The sequence below is a fragment of the Bufo gargarizans genome, chromosome 6, assembly GCF_014858855.1.
Source record: "Bufo gargarizans isolate SCDJY-AF-19 chromosome 6, ASM1485885v1, whole genome shotgun sequence".
In the NCBI taxonomy this organism is placed as follows: domain Eukaryota; kingdom Metazoa; phylum Chordata; class Amphibia; order Anura; family Bufonidae; genus Bufo; species Bufo gargarizans.
Window position 1 is genome coordinate 239,254,266 of NC_058085.1, and position 21,184 is coordinate 239,275,449.

The window sequence follows — 21,184 nt, forward strand, 5'->3', positions numbered from 1 at the left end:
CTGTTCCGGGTTATCGGGTCCTCAGAGACCCGAATAACCCGGAAACGCAGCAAACCGCAGGTCTGAATTGACCTGCGGTTTGCTGCGATCACCTACACGGGGAAGGGGGGGGTCACAGGACCCCCCGGCGCATTTGCCCCAGGTGCCTGCTCAATGATTTGAGCAGGCACCGGGTTCCGATCACCACCCACCACGCGTCGGTGATCGAAAATACACAGGGCGTACAGTAGGGCGCCCTATGTCCTGAAGAAATTAAGCTTTGTGGGTAAAATGTGCTTCCATGTATAGGCCCCCCAGAGTGCTTAGCTTGGGGGACACATGGGAGCACCTTTAGTGTAGGGTAAAGGTTTTTGTAGGATTTGTGTGTTCTCTCCCCCCCCTCTTTGTTTTGTATTTGACAGGTAAAGTTACCTGAGAAGATGACCAGGTTAATCTGGTTAGAAGCGGTATTAGCTGGTGAGTCGAGGTCTCTGCTGATTGGTTGCCATCCGTTGCTGGGGGAGAAATCCAAGCTGTTGATTTGTTGTGGCTGTGAATGGCGGGAATCTGACCCCTTTACATTGCACCACTTGGCTGAGCAGGGGTGCCAGTTTGATCTGCGCCCACCCTCCCCCCCTAAAATGTTATTATTTTCTCTGTCGCATGCTTTATTAGTGGGATTTATCACTCAGCTATAGCTGAGTGGATTGTAGTTTTTAATGGTTAATGAATTGGTTTATAATGGTTAAGTATTTATTAATTATAAATTATGAATTAATAATGTATATATTAAGTTATTGGGTAGCTCATAATAAAGTATTGCAGCCATTTCTTCCATCATAAAGGTTACTAGGTCTTCATTTATTATTTAGGTATTTTAAGTTAAGCTTTGTGGATGTAATATGCCTCCATGTGTCCACAATTCGCATCATATGGAAAAAGATAGGACATGTTCTATCTTGTGCGATGCAGAGGTACAAACCTGGAAGTCCATGGAAGGGCTTCTGGGTGTTTTCATGGGCTTCCGATCTGTGCCCATGCACCACAAAAGATAGAACATGTCCTATCTTTTGCCATATGTTGCGGCTCGTGCTACAAAAAGTCACAATGTAGCCCAGGCCTTACTGGGTCCCCACTGGTCTCTGTTTCCTGGTCACATTGCAACACACAGGAAATGTCAGAAGATACCTGCTCCGCCAATCACGGCATTGACCCACCTTTCCTACAAATTATTCTGGGCAGAACATCCCCTTTAAGGCCTCATTCATATTTCTGTGTTTCACTGACATGCACTGTCTGTATTTTCTGCAGACCGCACACGCACCCAGTGATTTTAATATGCCTGTTCACATATCAGTATTATTTTACTGACCGTGGATCAATGACCAAACACGTCCATTATAGTCTATGGGTCCATGAAAAAAACGGACACAACACCGATGACATTTATGTTGCATCCACGTTAGGTCAGTTTTTCATTGACCAGTGATAGGAGTTGCTTCAGAAATGAACTTTCAGCTGAGAATTGGCCGTAGAATATGAATGACATACAGAGGGCAAATAATGGACACATGGACCAAACATGGTTTATTCACGGACGTCAAATGGACATGAAATATGAACGAGATCTTAGATTCACTAGTGATGACTTGATAAACTGCCATTTGTTTCAAAGACTAAAAAGACTGAGATGTTGCAAATATGGTGACATTGCCTTGCAGATGCCTACAGACAACCAACTGCAACATTTATTACCAACAAGCTACAGTACCAGCTACCTTTTTATATACTAAGTACAATATATACCAAAAAATGATACACAATCCTGGTGGTCAAGCAGGCTTGAAGGACATATATTATACTTTCTCACAGGACTCTGATGAAAGCACCACAGACAATAGCTTCCATAGGGTAACCAACTGCAAGCACATTACATACACCTCTCTGCTGCACAGAAGACGTGGGATACATAACACATAGCTACTATACTGTCCATTACTCCTCCCCCACATCACTGATCACATGACTGTGACTTCATCAAAGGTCCAATAGTTACTAGACTCGTTTAACAACGTGTGACTGATCACATGACTGTGATGTCATCAAAGGTCCTGTAGCCACTAGGAAGTAACATCTACAAACAAGTTAGTAATCAAATCATGTGTGATTTGTATTTCTATATACTATATTTGTGTGTGTATATATATACTGTCTGGGTATATAGTATGCACATGCCTATACTGTTCAATAGTGGATGTATATATAGCATGCATGTGGAAGTACTGTATCGATTGTACTATATTTTTTTTACGCTATGAATATTTCATTATTGTGTACTACTATGGTTTGTGTACTGTGGTTCTGTGTTGTACTATGGATATTGTAGCTTATTGTTTTATGTCTACTGGTAGAAAATGTCTGTGTAAGAAATGTGTATAAGCAGTAAAAAGTCTAAAAATCTTAATAAAAATAGTTCCATGCCTGTTTAAAACTCTCCTGGTTATCATCTGCCAGGTACTGATAATGTACTGACAATGATGCACATGGTGACTTCAGATGCCGGATGATGAGAACCCTTGTGGACTCGCCCAAGGAGGACCTAAGGCTCTGTTCACATCACAGCTGTAAATATATGTTGAGTGTGTACACTTGGAAGCATATTCTGTTGTATACTCTAACGCGCCCATAAACCCCCAAACTTTTATCTAATTGTGATGGAAAGCATCAACTTCACAAGGTGATTATGAACGAAACCAAAAACTGTATAGAGCACAGTATATGTTTTACAAATGATGGAGTCAGTGTCTGATATATGCTAGTTTATATGCTTATGGTTGCATACTTTTGGTATATGACCCAAAAGTGATCTGAACAGAGCCTAAGTGCATTTCCAGATATGACTCCCACAACTAATAGACTAGTGGTTTGAGGTTCTGGTTCTCTATAGAGGGTTCATTCTGAGTTATTTTACAAGAACTGAGAACTCCTTCACCACTGAGGGCTAGAACATTGTGTTTGCATGTTCTACAACTATATTAGTCATCTTCCTCCTGTGGTCCTCAGATCCTTGCATGTGCATATAAATTATTTGTTTGGGCCCCATACAGAGGCTTGCACTGTTCCTGTCCTTCATACACCATATACATAGGCTCATATTCTGGTGCCTACATTACACCTCTGGACCTAAATCATACAGGCTTGCACTTCAACTTCCTACTAGATGAGTAGTGTAGGGGTACCAAGTTTACTAGTATATACAAACATGATCGTCCTTAGTGGTTCATTAAAGGGGCTCTCTGGGAGTTAGGAAAGTGAAAATACTTCAATATTACTTTATTATAAATATATTCCCAAATATCTTTCATTAGTTATAATGGCTCCTTTTGTCTATGGAGCAACCATTAGGAGAAGTAAAATGGCCGCCGTCCTATTAACACACAGAAAACCTGTCCTAATCGCACAGCAGGACAAGTTACTTCACAACAACGAGTTAAAGAGCTGCCTCATCCTCCTCTCTGCTCTGCTTGTCAGGGATTATGATCCTGACTATCGATAGGATGGCGGCCATTTTATTTCCCCTGATGATTGCTCCCCAGAAAAAAATGAGCCACTATAGCTAATAAATGGTACTTGGGAATATATTTATAATAAAGTTATATTTGAGTATTTTCAGTAATTGTATTTTCTTAATTTCCAGAGAGCCCCTTTAAAGGGTTTGTCAGAGATCATGCAAAATCTAGCCAAGGGGGAAAAATGGCATAAAAAAACCCCCCACATTACTCTTACTTAGTCGGTAAATACCCTGCCTCAGTGACATCACATCATCACTGATGCTCACTGGGGAGGACTGGAACAATGGCAGATTTACCAGGTAAGTAATGGGTCATTTGTTTTTTTTTATGGCATTTTCTACCCTTGACTATATTTTGGCTGATCTTGTCCAACCCACTTTAAGTAACTTTATGTAACTCATACAGTACTTACATAGCCATAATAATTACTTTGCACTTGTTGCAATAAGAATGTTTAGTACAGGTAGTGTAATAGTAAAGGGTATAACAATAGACTCAGGTTTCTACAAAACTCAATCCCAATAAAGCTGTAATAGTAAATGATCTTCTGTTATTCCACAATGGAACTGTTAGCGGAGGAAGACTCGTTATCATCTGTAGTTCTGTTCAAATGTGTGTTGGATCTATCATAAAGATATCTCCAGCCTTATTAATGGTGTATTCTAGTTGTGAGAGGTTATCCCCTATCCGCAGGATAGAGGATAAGTATCAGTGGGTGTCCTACCACTGGGACCCCCACCAATCACACCCCTCAGGCCCCCCCCCCCCCCCCCATAATAAACAGATTGGCATGACGCTCCATTCATGTCTATGGGAATTCAGGAGACAGTCTAATACAGCGCACAACTATTTCTTAAATTCCCATAGAGATGAATGGATCAGCTGTCTGGACGCCGGACCCCCACTCCGTTTATTTCGGGGAGCCAGATGAGTGCAGGGTTCCTATTCCCTTAATTGGTGAGGGTTCCAGTGGTCGGATAGAGGGATAGCTTCTCATGACGGAATACCAGTTTAATGCAGAGAAGGCTCTGACAGCGATTTCTGATGGTCTCTTTCATAGCATTTACAGAATCACTAAACTTTTATCCAGTCAGGTTTCAACACTACATCATCCTACCAGTTAATGTCTTTTTGCCAAGATAATTTTCCTGTCTAATCCAGTAATGATGAATAAGAACAGAAATACGATGGCCAAGAGGATATTAAATATCACCCTGGAGATCATCTACCTGCTGACTGGAAAGGTGAGGCATTGGCATTGACATCACTTTGAGGGGTGCACCTAAAGACAGACACCTCTGGTTACAGGTACTGACGGCACAGAGCGGGGATGGCAAGTCTAGGACAAAGGGTAGGCAAAAGTAGGTGACAACCTAGAGGTGCTACCTTGCCATTGGGGTGGGGCTTACAATTTTCATGGTTAAAAGGACAGGTGGAGAAGAAATGTGGTGGAAAAGGACCTGTATGAAGTAACCACCATGTGACCAGTGCATGAGGGACAGAGCTCAGCAGTGCAGGCCAGGGTATAAGTGGTGGTGAACAGTATGTGATATGAAGGAGTGGAACTTAAAGGCTGTGTGCTCTGCATGGAGGAGAAGAAAGAGGATAAATTATGGATTTAGTTTTCTTCTGTAGGTTGTCATCAGCTCTGTGAGATCTGGTTACCAGGGAAATACTTGGTGTGACAAACATTACTTTTTTAAATTACTTTTTGGGGGGAATTTATCATGAGGGGAATATTTGATGTCAATTTTGCTTGACTCTTTGTTGGTGTACTTTATGTGACGTTCATCAAATGTTGCATGTTTGATACATTTGTCTTATGCTTAAGGGTCCATTCACACGTCCGTTGTTTCTTTCCTGATCTGTTCCGTTTTTTGCGGAACAGATCTGGACCAGATCTGGACCCATTCATTTTCAATGGGTCCTGAAAAAAAACGGACAGCACAATGTCAGATTTTTTTTCAGGACCCATTGAAAATGAATGGGTCCAGATCTGGTCCAGATCTGTTCTGCAAAAAACGGAACAGATCAGGAAAGAAACAACGGACGTGTGAATGGACCCTAAGGCTGTATTCACACGTCCGCAATGTGTTTTGCGGATACACGGAGACACGGATCCGCAAAACACGGAAAGCGGCAATGTGCTTTCCGCATTTTGCGGACCGCACACTGCCGACATAATAGAATATGCCTGTTCTTGTCCGCAATTGCGGACAAGAATAGGACATGTTCTATTTTTTTGCGGAAACGGAAGCACGGATGCGGAAGTGCGGATCCGCAAATGTGGATGCGGACAGCACATTCCGGCCCCATTGAAAATTAATGGGTCTGCACCCGTTCCGCAAAATTGCGGAACGGATGCGGATACATTTTGCGGACGTGTGAATGGACCCTAAACCTAATACTTTTGTCTAGAAAAGCTCCTCCAGTTTTCCTACTCCACCCTCATACTCGAGTGAGATTTCAACTTTTTTTTTTTTTAAGTACCAGTGATAAATCTGGAGTGAAGCTCATTAACATAGCTAACCATATCCACTTTCATTCTCATATTTCAAAACTTGTGAAAGGTATGGAAATGCAAAAAGTCGCAACATTTTTATGCAAGTGAGCTCAAAAGTCACAAAAAACTAATTTCACTTTTTGAAGCCAGAACTCTGGAGTAAAGGCATAATAAATAGGGGTCTTTGTGTTTCTTATATTCATGATCAGTGTTTCAAAGAGTCTGTGAAGGGTCTCATTTATCCAGGTCATGGTATATCTGTAAAGAATAATTCAAGGCAACTGGACGTACTGTAGATTTCTTGAAAACATTTCACTCGTTCTTCCAACGAGCTTTCTCAATTCTGAGATGTTTCAAAGAGTTAAAAGCTGAATTGTAGTGTGTTGGCTTGTAGTTGTAGTTGATGATCCCCTGCTGGTTTATGGTCTCACGTTTTTTCTATGAGGCTGGGCAAGGTGAGTGGAGGATTATGGGATTGTAAGTCTTTATCTTGCCTTTGATTGAGGAGACTGAAGATGAGCCTTAGAGCCCTTGCACACGACTGTATGCCCTCTGAGACATACGGTCTATGAGCGCGCCATATGTCCCGGAGCCGCATTGATTGTGCACACGGGAGCACACAGCATCATAGATTACAATTATGCTGTGCACGTCATGCTGCCTGTGGGACTATTGTTCCGCACTCATATGATCTTGTGTGCAAGGGCCCTTAGATCCATTTAGTTCCAGTCATCAAATCTATTAGCTGGACCGCAGGACACCTCCGATAACATTATCTGTTAACAATCCGATTGGGCAAAGGAAACATAGGGTGTGTTTGCCCAGGGAAAGTTTTGGAAACCCACCTGGATATGTTTGGAGGGGGAAGTCTGTGAGAGTGGGGCCATGCTACATCAGAAGTTGAATTGCTGCTCCCTGGAAAAAAGACAAGAACTGAATGCAAAACTCCACTGGCAGGAATTCCTGAACCACATCTTTTAGGCCCCTTTCACACGGGCGAGTTTTCCGCGCGGGGCAATGAGTGAGGTGAACGCATTACACACTGAATCCAGAACTTATTCATTTCTATGGGGCGTTGCACATGAGCGGTGATTTTAACGCCTCACTTGTGCGTTGCGTGAAAATCGCAGCAAGCTCTATTTTGTGCGTTTTTCACGCAGCGCAGGCCCCATAGAAGTGAATGGGGCTGCGTGAAAATCGCAAGCATCCGCAAGCAAGTGTGGATGCGGTGCAATTTTCACGCACGGTTGCTAGGAGACGATCGGGATGGAGACCCGATCATTATTATTTTCCCTTATAACATGGTTATAAGGGAATATTATAGCATTCTGAATATTGAATGCTTAGTACAATAGGGCTGGAGGGGTTCTCTTCTGTCTTCTTTCTTCAGGACCTGGGTAAAGGACCTGTGATGACGTCACTGCACATGGCCCGTCACATGATCATCACCATGGTAAAAGATCATGTGATGGACCATGTGATGAGTGCAGTGACGTCACCACAGGTCCTTTACCCTGGTCCTGAAGAAAGAAGACAGAAGAGAAGCCGGGCTGCACAAACAAGTGGATTAAGGTGAGTTAAATTTTTTATTTATTTTTTAACCCCTCCATCCCTATTGTGCCATGCATTCTGTATTAAGAATGCTATTATTTTCCCTTATAACCATGTTATAAGGGAAAATAATACAGTCTACAGAACACCTAATCCAAACCCGAACTTCTGTAATGCGTGCAAAACGCATTACAATGTTTTGCACTCGCGCGGAAAAATCGTGTATTTTCCCACAATGCACCCGCATTTATCCAGGCAAAAAACATGACGCCCGTGTGAAAGAGGCCTTAGGGACCTGAATTTTGTTTTTATGTAATCCCCTTTTACACCCCCCTTGTATTGTTTCTTTCTGTAACTGTGACTTGTATGCACTAGGAGTTGTAGTTCTCTCTTTATACCCAGTCTCTGTACTGTTATCTGATTGCCCATAATAGCATCCTACACATGCTGGGAGTTGTAGTTTCTTCATATCCACTACCTGTAATATCCTCTAACAGCCCATAATAACATCCTATAATTGGCAGGAACACGAACAGTGGGCCCAATTTTCTTCCAAAAAACTGTGAATATCGCAATTTACCTGGAAATCTTTGAACTGTTTTACAACAAACAAGATGGTGCAACATGCCTCACCTCACAGATCTCACTGGCACGGGTTCATGAACTGTTTACAGAGGAGCGAACTGTGAGCAAGGGGTTATGGCCACCACATTCCCCAGACTTGTCCACATGCAATTTTTTTTATCTGTGGGAAAATTTAAAACAGAAAGTGTCCACTAACAATCCACATCCCCACATCACAAACACTAGCCGCAGTATCACTGCTAAAGAGCTGCCAGCAGTATCAGCCAACATAATCCGACGTCCCCAGAGATGCAGAGACATGAACAGGGAACACTGTCAGCATCTTTTGTTACTTGTGGGTAATAAAAAAAAAAAACAATCCACTTGCTCGTTCATCTTGTCATACTATCACTGGATACTGGCTACTTATTCATGGGCCACCTTGTACTACCATTTTTACTCTATTCACTGATATCCCATAATAGCAGCCTGGACATGCTGGGGCTTGAAGTTCTCTCCTCATATACTTTTATCCTGTTATTACTATTAGGCCTCTTTCACACGGGCGTCTTATTTTTTGCCCGGATAAGAGGCGGGTGCGTTGCGGGAAAATGCACAATTTTTCCACGCGAGTGCAAAACATTGTCATGCGTTTTGCACTCACGTGAGAAAAATCGTGCATGTTTGGTACCCAGACCCGAACTTCTTCACAGAAGTTCGGGCTTGGGATTGATGTTCTGAAGATTGTATTATTTTCCCTTATAACATGGTTATAAGGGAAAATACCCTAATAGCATTCTAAATACAGAATGCATAGTATAATAGTGCTGGAGGGGTTAAAAAAAAGTTAACTCACCTTCTCCTCTTGATCGCGTAGTTCCCGGTCTCTTTACTTCTTGAATGATGAGCTGTGGGCTAAATGACCTTTGGTGACGTCAGATCACATGCTCAGATCACATGCTCCAATCACATGGTCCATCACCGTGGTGATGGAGCATGTGATCTGATGTCACCACAGGTCCTTTAGCCCACAGCTCATCATTCAAGAAGTAAAGAGACCGGGAACTACGTGATCAACAGGAGAAGGTGAGTTAACTTTTTTTATTTATTTTTTAACCCCTCCAGCACTATTATACTATGCATTCTGTATTCAGAATGCTATTATTTTCCCTTATAACCATGTTATAAGGGAAAATAATACAGTGAATAGACTGTCACCTAGCAACCATGCGTGAAAATCGCACCGCATCCGCACTTGCTTGCGGATGCTATGCGATTTTCACGCACCCCATTCACTTCTATGGGGCCTGTGTCGCGTGAAAATCGCACAATATAGAGCATGCTGCGATTTTCACTCAACGCACAAGTGATGCGTGAAAATCAACGCTCATGTGCACAGCCCCATAGAAATGAATGGGTCAGGATTCAGTGCGGGTGCAATACCTTCATCGCACCCGCACAGAAAACTCGCCCGTGTGAAAGGGGCCTTATGATGTTCTGCAGCATCTGAGGTCTGTATTAGGCTCTCTTCACATATGTTCTGGTAATTTCCCCTGTTCTGCTCTGTGATTAGGGCTGGATCTGGCACATCATGCACAACAGCACCCAATAGATCCCACAAATTATAATCAGATGCTGCACTATTTCTACCTAACAGAGATGTGATCAAAGCCTTATGAGTTTTTATAGCCTTGGAGTTGTGAATTATCATGTTCTGCACAGGGTTGTGGAGATGGAGTTGTTGAGTCAGAGTCAAAGCTAGTTTTGGGTGGATTCGGAGTCGGTAGAAAAGTGCTGACTCCAGCTTAAAAAATATTGAGGGAGATTTATCAAACTGGTGTAATGGAAAGCTGCCAAAGCAACCAATCAGGAAATATTAATCACCAATATTTATGCAAATATCGATAATTAATATTCACAAATAGGAGGAGCCGTCTAGTGATGACTCTGCCTATTTATACCTTTACATAATAATAATACAATACTTTGCCTCACGCTAATCACTAAGCTAGCTGCATGCGCCTAAGGCCTCTTTCACACTTGCGTTGTCCGGATCCGGCGTGTACTCCACTTGCGGGAATTACACGCCGGATCCAGAAAAACGCAAGTGTACTGAAAGCATTTAAAGACGGATCCGTCTTCAAAATGCGTTCAGTGTTACTATGGCATCCAGGACGCTATTAAAGTCCTGGTTGCCATAGTAGGAGCGGGGAGCCCGTATACTTACAGTCCGTGCGGCTCCAAGGGCGCTCCAGAGTGACGTCAGAGCGCCCCATTCGCATGGATGACGTGCCATGCGAGCACGTCATCCATGTGTGCGGGGCGCCCTGACGTCACTCTGGAGCGCCCCGGGAGCCGCACGGACGGTAAGTATACTGCTCCCCCACTCCCCGCTACACTTTACCATGGCTGCCAGGACTTTAGCGTCCCGGCAGCCATGGTAACCACTCTAAAAAAACTAAACGTCGGATCCGGCAATGCGCCAAAACGACGTTTAGCTTAAGGCCGGATCCGGATCAATGCCTTTCAATGGGCATTAATTCCGGATCCGGCCTTGCGGCAAGGATTTTTGGCCAGAGCAAGAGGGCAGCATGCTGCAGGATTTTCTCCGGCCAAAAAACGTTCCGTTCCAGAACTGAAGACATCCTGATGCATCCTGAACGAATTTCACTCCATTCAGAATGCATTAGGATAAAACTGATCAGGATTCTTCCGGCATAGAGCCCCGACAACGGAACTCTATGCCGGAAGACAAGAACGCAGTTGTGAAAGAGCCCTTACTAAACTATCGCTAATAACCACACATTACACAGATAGTTACAAATAAAACATAGTACTTATTAATACTGTCGGGTTGTAATAATTCAATTAAGAATTATTAATTATGGTCATAAAAATAATTAATCATAAAAAAATTAAATTTATAAAATTTGTCATAAATTCTTAAAATCATGACCTGGTGAATTGTAGACAACCTAATTGATACAATTCACATCTGAGGCCGACTATTTCCTCAGATAAATAAGTTCTTTTTGACGTGAGATGACGTTAATGATAAAACATGTAGTTCTGCATTATACAATAAAACACAGGTTTATAAAAATATGCAGATTTATTGGTTACAAGGTTATAAACATATATAAGTAAATAAACACAATGATACATGCAAATGAATATATATAGCGTTAATATAAAGCATTACAAGCTTAACAATACATGTGAGTGGAAATAACTTGTCACATTATAACCAAGCTATTATTAGGTTAGGATATCAAAGTAGGAACATAAGTTATAAGTGTATATATATTACTTTTGTTCAGAGAAAACCTCATGATATCAGGACGGGCATGTCTATTCCTAGACATCAATATGGAATGCTAAATACATTCTTCCCCCCTCTAACCAACTACACATCACATGACTTCAGGCATGGGCAAATCCATTCAAGGATATAGCTTAGAAGAGATAACTGTATCCTTCCGCCCCATCCTGGACTATTTTTTCACGCATATGACTTTGGTAAGATTATTAAGACAAATAACAGGGATCTAGGATCATTGCTAGATCATATCTTAAATGGGAAGGACTTTGAAATATGTCTTTCCTGTGGGAATCCATCACTTAGCTTGGCGAAGAATGTTCTATCAATATATATATATATATCTAAGCAATTATTTAATGCTTTGCTAGATTATGAGTCTTGATTCTTCTGCAGGTAGAATGAAGCCTCACAATATCCTAAAACTACATCTCAATATGGAGATGATCAATTAATTAATGTATTTATTCGCCAATCTAGATGGTATAATTTCACCCACACTATCAAATTAGTCTTAATAAAATGAAATATCATTTTCTGTATCTCTTACCAAGTCCTAGTAGAAATCTCACTTCTGCTCCTAGGAAAGCTGGGTGATCCATCATAGAGCATGTAACCATGGCTTTCATCCTGATAGACACCTCTAGAGAGCTCAACTTCTCTTCTCTCTCCTCTTTCTTGTGTGTATCTCTCCCCCCTGTGTATGGTTTATGAACACAAACTTATCAGTTAGACACACCTTCCTAGTTTGGAAGTTTCCAATCATAATCGGATGGGCGTGACTATTGATAAGAAATGACATCATAACCTTACCCAGAATGCACTTTTGCTACTGTTGTAATGTCACCTACTCATACCTAGGTGGCACTGCTGTGTAAGCTATTTGCATCCTAGTATAAAGGGTTAACTTCTGTAAGTCTGAATAAAGGTATAATATACATTTTGACCTTAAAAGCTTTAATTCAAGGCTATAGGGATTAGATTTGACACTTGTAGCAATTAGAGACAGACCTCTAGGCGTCTCTGAATGTTTCTCACATTGTTTATTTGTGCATCGTAAATAACTTGAACCTCCTTGTTTTCTCACAGAGATATCAGTATCTCCTGTTACACCAAAGATGTGAATAATTGTTACAAAACACACATCTTCACAGACACTCTTTTAGAAACAAAGATTCTCCTAATGAGAAATTTATATAATATACTGGATACATGTTGTCTTCATCACATATAACACTATAATATATATTATATGTTCTACTGATTGTCTTATGCTAAGGACTAAGGTTCATTAAATGAATACATGAATATTATATATTTGCTTCATTGATAAATGCCTAATTGTATAGGTAATTATCACCAGCTGCATAGAGCTTATCTTTACCTCCCGTCATAAATTTATCAGTAGATAAGGAGGCCTCTTCTCAGACTGGTACACTCATGAGAAGAATAACACTAAAGAGCAGAAACCTTTGTATGACCTTACTTTGGCCTTCTCAAGACCTACAAAATTGTAACTATAGTCGAGCATGGCTCTTAAAGGTAATGAACATCCATCTTGACTAAAAATGAATTGGATATCAATGTATTTACCTATGAAAAGGCACGACAATACCAACAATACACTACGTACGCAATACACTAACAATAAAGTACTATAAATACAGCACTAAACTACACTACACAGTTCCCAAATTCCACCCACAAACTAACTATACAATACACTTACACAAATATTAGCAGCCCACCCCACCTGGTCCTATTCCTGTCCCTAAGGGAACGACGAGGGTTAACGGTGGCGCTGCAGGGGCGAATGCAGGCCACAGACACAGACGTATAGCGGACAGCAATGCAAGGGTAGGATACAGCAATGCAAGGGTTAATACCCTGCACGTGATAGGGGTACAGAGAGGAGGTGTGTGTATGGGCAGGTTGTGGGTAGGGGTAAGGTAGTGGGGGTGATCAGGGATAATATGGGTAGGTATGATAATCGGGGGTTAATCAGGGGAGTAGGGGTTTAATGGTATGGGAATAATAGGACAGGGTTTATTAGGGGAGTAGGGGTATATGGATAATCAGGGGAGTAGGGGTTTATCAATACTTAGCGTTACTGCTCGTTCGTCTAGGGGGTGCTCGTTCGAAGAGGGGTTGATCCTCTTCCAGCGGGAGGGGGGGCGCTCCCTCTTCCTCAGTGCAGGGGCCGCCGGATATTTATATCCGGCCGCCCGTCCACCGCCCACCATCCGGGACATGTGGGCCGGCGCAGTGAGATAACGTCCCTGCGCCAGCCCGCGCGCCTCCGGATGAGCGCGGCTCCGACACGCCACTTGCTTACAGGCGGGAGAAGCCTTTGATCTCCCGCCTGTAGCACTTTGCATTCCGGGCAGCGCGATTGTAATCGTGCTTCCGGAATGCGCATAATAGAAGGAGGGGAGGCTTCTCCCTTCCTTCTATCATGTATAATTATCTCCAGCAGCGCTTGAGATAATTAAAACAAAGGACTCAGAGTCTGTTGAATCTGAGTTCTTTGTAGTCATCAGGATGACCGGACCTTTGTCCGGTCATTCTGATGCAATCAACCAGATTGCATCAGTGTGAATGCTTGGGGCACTTTCACACCGATGCACCTGGTTTCAGGTACATAAAATGGGGAATAAGAAGGGGACATGTATATCTCAGCATATGGGACATATGAGGGGCACATATCATATAAGGGGGACACATATATACATAAGGGGGCACATCCTATATATGTATATACAAACCGGATTCCAAAAAAGTTGGGACACTATACAATCCGTGAATAAAAACTGAATGCAATGATGTGGAGGTGCCAACTTCTAATATTTTATTCAGAATAGAACATAAATCACAGAACAAAAGTTTGCACTCAGTTTTAAAAGTTTAAACTGAGAAAATGTACCATTTTAAGGGAAAAAATTTAAGGGAAAAATATATTTCATGGTGTCAACAAATCCCCAAAAAGTTGGGACAAGGCCATTTTCACCACTGTGTGGCATCTCCCCTTCTTCTTACAACACTCAACAGACGTCTGGGGACCAAGGAGACCAGTCTCTCAAGTTTAGAAATAGGAATGCTCTCCCATTCTTGTCTAATACAGGCCTCTAACTGTGGCACGGTGCATTGTGTTCACTGACAATCCATTCTAGGATTTCCTTTACAGTAGCATTCCTGTTTGTGGTGCAGTGTCGTTTAAGGGCCCGGAGATCACGGGCATCCAGTATGGTTTTACGGCCTTCACCCTTACTCACAGAGATTGTTCCAGATTCTCAGAATCTTCGGATGATGTTATGCACAGTTGATGATGATGGATGCAAAGTCTTAGCAATTTTTCGCTGGGTAACACCTTTTTGATATTGCTCCACTATCTTTCTGCGCAACATTGTGGGAATTGGTGATCCTCTACCCATCTTGGCTTCTGAGAGACTCTGAGAAGCTCTTTTTATACCCAATCATGTTGCCAATTGACCTAATTAGTGTTAATTGGTCTTCCAGCTCTTCGTTATGCTCAAATTTACTTTTTCCAGCCTCTTATTGCTACTTGTCCCAACTTTTCTGGGATGAAGAGCATGCCAAGATTGTGCATCAAGAGCATGCCAAGATTGTGCAAAGCAGTAATCAAAGCAAAAGGTGGCTACTTTGAAGAACCTAGAATATGACATATTTTCAGTTGTTTCACACTTTTTTGTTATGTATATAATTCCACATGTGTTAAAGGGAACCTGTCACCGGGATTTTGTGTATAAAGCTGAGGACATGGGTTGCAAGATGGCCGCTAGCACATCAGCAATACCCAGTCCCCATATCTCTGTGTGCTTTTATTGTGTCAAAAAATCGATTTGATACATATGCAAATTACCCTGAGATGAGTCCTGTGTGTGAGATGAGTCAGGGACAGGACTCATCTCAGGTAGGGATGAGCGAACTCGAACTGTATAGTTCGGGTTCGTACCGAATTTTGGGGTGTCCGTGACACGGACCCGAACCCGGACATTTTCGTAAAAGTCCGGGTTCGGGTTCGGTGTTCGTCGCTTTCTTGGCGCTTTTGTGACGCTTTCTTGGCGCTTTTTGAAAGGCTGCAAAGCAGCCAATCAACAAGCGTCATACTACTTGCCCCAAGAGGCCATCACAGCCATGCCTACTATTGGCATGGCTGTGATTGGCCAGAGCACCATGTGACCCAGCCTCTATTTAAGCTGGAGTCACATAGCGCCGCCCGTCACTCTGCTCTGATTAGCGTAGGGAGAGGTTGCGGCTGCGACAGTAGGGCGAGATTAGGCAGATTAACTCCTCCAAAGGACTTGATTAACTGATCGATCTGCAGCTGTGGATCATTGAGCTGCTGATCCTCAATTGCTCACTGTTTTTAGGCTGCACAGACCGTTTGTCAGTCTCATTTTTCTGGGGTGATCGGCGGCCATTTTGTGTCTTGTGGTGCGCCAGCACAAGCTGCGACCAAGTGCATTTAACCCTCAATGGTGTGGTTGTTTTTTGGCTAAAGCCTACATCAGGGTGAAGCTGTGACACCAAGTGCATTTAACCAGCAATAGTCTGTTCATTTTTTGGCCATATACAAAATCAGGGGCAAGCTGCGCCTGTCACCAAGTGCATTTAACCCTCAATGGTGTGGTTGTTTTTTGGCTAAAGCCTACATCAGGGTGAAGCTGTCACACCAAGTGCATTTAACCAGCAATAGTCTGTTCATTTTTTGGCCATATACAAAATCAGGGGCAAGCTGCGCCTGTCACCAAGTGCATTTAACCCTCAATGGTGTGGTTGTTTTTTGGCTAAAGCCTACATCAGGGTGAAGCTGTCACACCAAGTGCATTTAACCAGCAATAGTCTGTTCATTTTTTGGCCATATACAAAATCAGGGGCAAGCTGCGCCTGTCACCAAGTGCATTTAACCCTCAATGGTGTGGTTGTTTTTTGGCTAAAGCCTACATCAGGGTGAAGCTGTCACACCAAGTGCATTTAACCAGCAATAGTCTGTTCATTTTTTGGCCATATCCCAGTCTAATTCTGTCACTAAATCCATACCGGTCACCCAGCGCCTAAATACTAGGCCTCAAATTTATATCCAGCTAAATCTGTCCCTAGTGCTGTAGCTGGGCGAGTTATTTAGTGTCCGTTCAAGCACATTTCTTGTTCTGGGTTGAAATACAATTCTCAATTTAGCAATTTCATAATTTAGTGGTTCCTGCTATATCAGAGCTCTTTGAAATCTATCCCAAAAAGGGTATATAATATTGAAGGTGCACATAGGGTCATTCAGAGTAACTTCACACACACCCGCTACTGTGTATTTCCAAGTCTAATTCTGTCACTAAATCCATACCGGTGACCCAGCGCCTAAATACTAGGCCTCAAATTTAATTCCCTCTAAATCTCTCGTTACCCACCGCTGTACTGTTGTTGCTGGGCAAGATATTTAGTGTCCGTCAAAGCACATTTTTTGTTCTGGGTTGAAGTACAATTCCCAATTTAGCAATTTCATAATTTAGTGGTTTCTGCTATATCAGAGCTATTTGAAATCTATCCCAAAAAGGGTATATAATATTGAAGGTGCACATAGGGTCATTCAGAATAACTTCACACACACCCGCTACTGTGTATTTCCAAGTCTAATTCTGTCACTAAACCCATACCTGTCACCCAGCGCCTAAATACTAGGCCTCAAATTTAAATCCCTCTAAATCTCTCGTTACCGTTGTCCTGTTGTAGCTGGGAAAGTTATTTAGTGCCCGTCAAAGCACATTTTTTGTTCTGGGTTGAAGTACAATTCCCAATTTAGCAATTTCATAATTTAGTGGTTCCTGCTATATCAGAGCTATTTGAAATCTATCCCAAAAAGGGTATATAATATTGAAGGTGCACATAGGGTCATTCAGAATAACTTCACACACACCCGCTACTGTGTATTTCCAAGTCTAATTCTGTCACTAAATCCATACCGGTGACCCAGCGCCTAAATACTAGGCCTCAAATTTAATTCCCTCTAAATCTCTCGTTACCCACCGCTGTACTGTTGTTGCTGGGCAAGATATTTAGTGTCCGTCAAAGCACATTTTTTGTTCTGGGTTGAAGTACAATTCCCAATTTAGCAATTTCATAATTTAGTGGTTTCTGCTATATCAGAGCTATTTGAAATCTATCCCTAAAAGGGTATATAATATTGAAGGTGCACATAGGGTCATTCAGAATAACTTCACACACACCCGCTACTGTGTATTTCCAAGTCTAATTCTGTCACTAAATCCATACCGGTGACCCAGCGCCTAAATACTAGGCCTCAAATTTAATTCCCTCTAAATCTCTCGTTACCCACCGGTGTACTGTTGTTGCTGGGCAAGATATTTAGTGTCCGTCAAAGCACATTTTTTGTTCTGGGTTGAAGTACAATTCCCAATTTAGCAATTTCATAATTTAGTGGTTTCTGCTATATCAGAGCTATTTGAAATCTATCCCTAAAAGGGTATATAATATTGAAGGTGCACATAGGGTCATTCAGAATAACTTCACACACACGCTTCTGTGCATTTCCAAGTCTAATTCTGTCACTAAATCCATACCGGTGACCCAGCGCCTAAATACTAGGCCTCAAATTTAAATCCCTCTAAATCTCTCGTTACCCACCGCTGTACTGTTGTTGCTGGGCAAGATATTTAGTGTCCGTCAAAGCACATTTTTTGTTCTGGGTTGAAGTACAATTCCCAATTTAGCAATTTCATAATTTAGTGGTTTCTGCTATATCAGAGCTATTTGAAATCTATCCCTAAAAGGGTATATAATATTGAAGGTGCACATAGGGTCATTCAGAATAACTTCACACACACGCTTCTGTGCATTTCCAAGTCTAATTCTGTCACTAAATCCATACCGGTGACCCAGCGCCTAAATACTAGGCCTCAAATTTAATTCCCTCTAAATCTCTCGTTACCCACCGCTGTACTGTTGTTGCTGGGCAAGATATTTAGTGTCCGTCAAAGCACATTTTTTGTTCTGGGTTGAAGTACAATTCCCAATTTAGCAATTTCATAATTTAGTGGTTTCTGCTATATCAGAGCTATTTGAAATCTATCCCTAAAAGGGTATATAATATTGAAGGTGCACATAGGGTCATTCAGAATAACTTCACACACACCCGCTACTGTGTATTTCCAAGTCTAATTCTGTCACTAAATCCATACCGGTGACCCAGCGCCTAAATACTAGGCCTCAAATTTAATTCCCTCTAAATCTCTCGTTACCCACCGGTGTACTGTTGTTGCTGGGCAAGATATTTAGTGTCCGTCAAAGCACATTTTTTGTTCTGGGTTGAAGTACAATTCCCAATTTAGCAATTTCATAATTTAGTGGTTTCTGCTATATCAGAGCTATTTGAAATCTATCCCTAAAAGGGTATATAATATTGAAGGTGCACATAGGGTCATTCAGAATAACTTCACACACACGCTTCTGTGCATTTCCAAGTCTAATTCTGTCACTAAATCCATACCGGTGACCCAGCGCCTAAATACTAGGCCTCAAATTTAAATCCCTCTAAATCTCTCGTTACCCACCACTGTACTGTTGTTGCTGGGCAAGATATTTAGTGTCCGTCAAAGCACATTTTTTGTTCTGGGTTGAAGTACAATTCCCAATTTAGCAATTTCATAATTTAGTGGTTTCTGCTATATCAGAGCTATTTGAAATCTATCCCTAAAAGGGTATATAATATTGAAGGTGCACATAGGGTCATTCAGAATAACTTCACACACACGCTTCTGTGCATTTCCAAGTCTAATTCTGTCACTAAATCCATACCGGTGACCCAGCGCCTAAATACTAGGCCTCAAATTTAAATCCCTCTAAATCTCTCGTTACCCACCGCTGTACTGTTGTTGCTGGGCAAGATATTTAGTGTCCGTCAAAGCACATTTTTTGTTCTGGGTTGAAGTACAATTCCCAATTTAGCAATTTCATAATTTAGTGGTTTCTGCTATATCAGAGCTATTTGAAATCTATCCCTAAAAGGGTATATAATATTGAAGGTGCACATAGGGTCATTCAGAATAACTTCACACACACGCTTCTGTGCATTTCCAAGTCTAATTCTGTCACTAAATCCATACCGGTGACCCAGCGCCTAAATACTAGGCCTCAAATTTAATTCCCTCTAAATCTCTCGTTACCCACCGCTGTACTGTTGTTGCTGGGCAAGATATTTAGTGTCCGTCAAAGCACATTTTTTGTTCTGGGTTGAAGTACAATTCCCAATTTAGCAATTTCATAATTTAGTGGTTTCTGCTATATCAGAGCTATTTGAAATCTATCCCTAAAAGGGTATATAATATTGAAGGTGCACATAGGGTCATTCAGAATAACTTCACACACACCCGCTACTGTGTATTTCCAAGTCTAATTCTGTCACTAAATCCATACCGGTGACCCAGCGCCTAAATACTAGGCCTCAAATTTAATTCCCTCTAAATCTCTCGTTACCCACCGGTGTACTGTTGTTGCTGGGCAAGATATTTAGTGTCCGTCAAAGCACATTTTTTGTTCTGGGTTGAAGTACAATTCCCAATTTAGCAATTTCATAATTTAGTGGTTTCTGCTATATCAGAGCTATTTGAAATCTATCCCTAAAAGGGTATATAATATTGAAGGTGCACATAGGGTCATTCAGAATAACTTCACACACACGCTTCTGTGCATTTCCAAGTCTAATTCTGTCACTAAATCCATACCGGTCACCCAGCGCCTAAATACTAGGCCTCAAATTTATATCCCGCTGAATTTGAATACAATACATTGGGCCAAATAATATATTTGTTGTTGTGGTGAACCATAACAATGAGAAAAACATCTAGTAAGGGACGCGGACGTGGACATGGTCGTGGTGGTGTTAGTGGACCCTCTGGTGCTGGGAGAGGACGTGGCCGTTCTGCCACATCCACACGTCCTAGTGTACCAACTACCTCAGGTCCCAGTAGCCGCCAGAATTTACAGCGATATATGGTGGGGCCCAATGCCGTTCTAAGGATGGTAAGGCCTGAGCAGGTACAGGCATTAGTCAATTGGGTGGCCGACAGTGGATCCAGCACGTTCACATTATCTCCCACCCAGTCTTCTGCAGAAAGCGCACAGATGGCGCCTGAAAACCAACCCCATCAGTCTGTCACATCACCCCCATGCATACCAGGGAAACTGTCTCAGCCTCAAGTTATGCAGCAGTCTCTTATGCTGTTTGAAGACTCCGCTGGCAGGGTTTCCCAAGGGCATCCACCTAGCCCTTCCCCAGCGGTGAAAGACATAGAATGCACTGACGCACAACCACTTATGTTTCCTGATGATGAGGACATGGGAATACCACCTCAGCATGTCTCTGATGATGACGAAACACAGGTGCCAACTGCTGCGTCTTTCTGCAGTGTGCAGACTGAACAGGAGGTCAGGGATCAAGACTGGGTGGAAGACGATGCAGGGGACGATGAGGTCCTAGACCCCACATGGAATGAAGGTCGTGCCACTGACTTTCACAGTTCGGAGGAAGAGGCAGTGGTGAGACCGAGCCAACAGCGTAGCAAAAGAGGGAGCAGTGGGCAAAAGCAGAACACCCGCCGCCAAGAGACTCCGCCTGCTACTGACCGCCGCCATCTGGGACCGAGCACCCCAAAGGCAGCTTTAAGG

At 42.3% G+C, this 21,184-nt stretch overlaps 1 protein-coding gene across 7 annotated transcripts in view; it reads left to right on the forward strand.

Annotated features, from left to right (window-relative positions):
* The first annotated feature begins 2,070 nt into the window (after nt 1-2,070).
* Nucleotides 2,071-21,184, forward strand: part of LOC122941351 (zinc finger protein 547-like) — a 141,531-nt gene continuing 122,417 nt past the window's right edge. For 4 of the 7 annotated variants that reach the window (XM_044298525.1, XM_044298523.1, XM_044298516.1 and 1 more), the window contains exons 1-3: nt 2,083-2,123; nt 2,494-2,716; nt 4,642-4,795. In XM_044298525.1, the coding sequence (XP_044154460.1) occupies nt 4,715-4,795 (81 nt within the window). In that variant the 5' untranslated portion in view covers nt 2,083-2,123; nt 2,494-2,716; nt 4,642-4,714. Of the gene's footprint in view, nt 2,124-2,493; nt 2,717-4,641; nt 4,796-21,184 lie in introns of all 7 variants that reach the window. The other 3 variants (XM_044298518.1, XM_044298519.1, XM_044298517.1) reach the window with 3 other exon arrangements.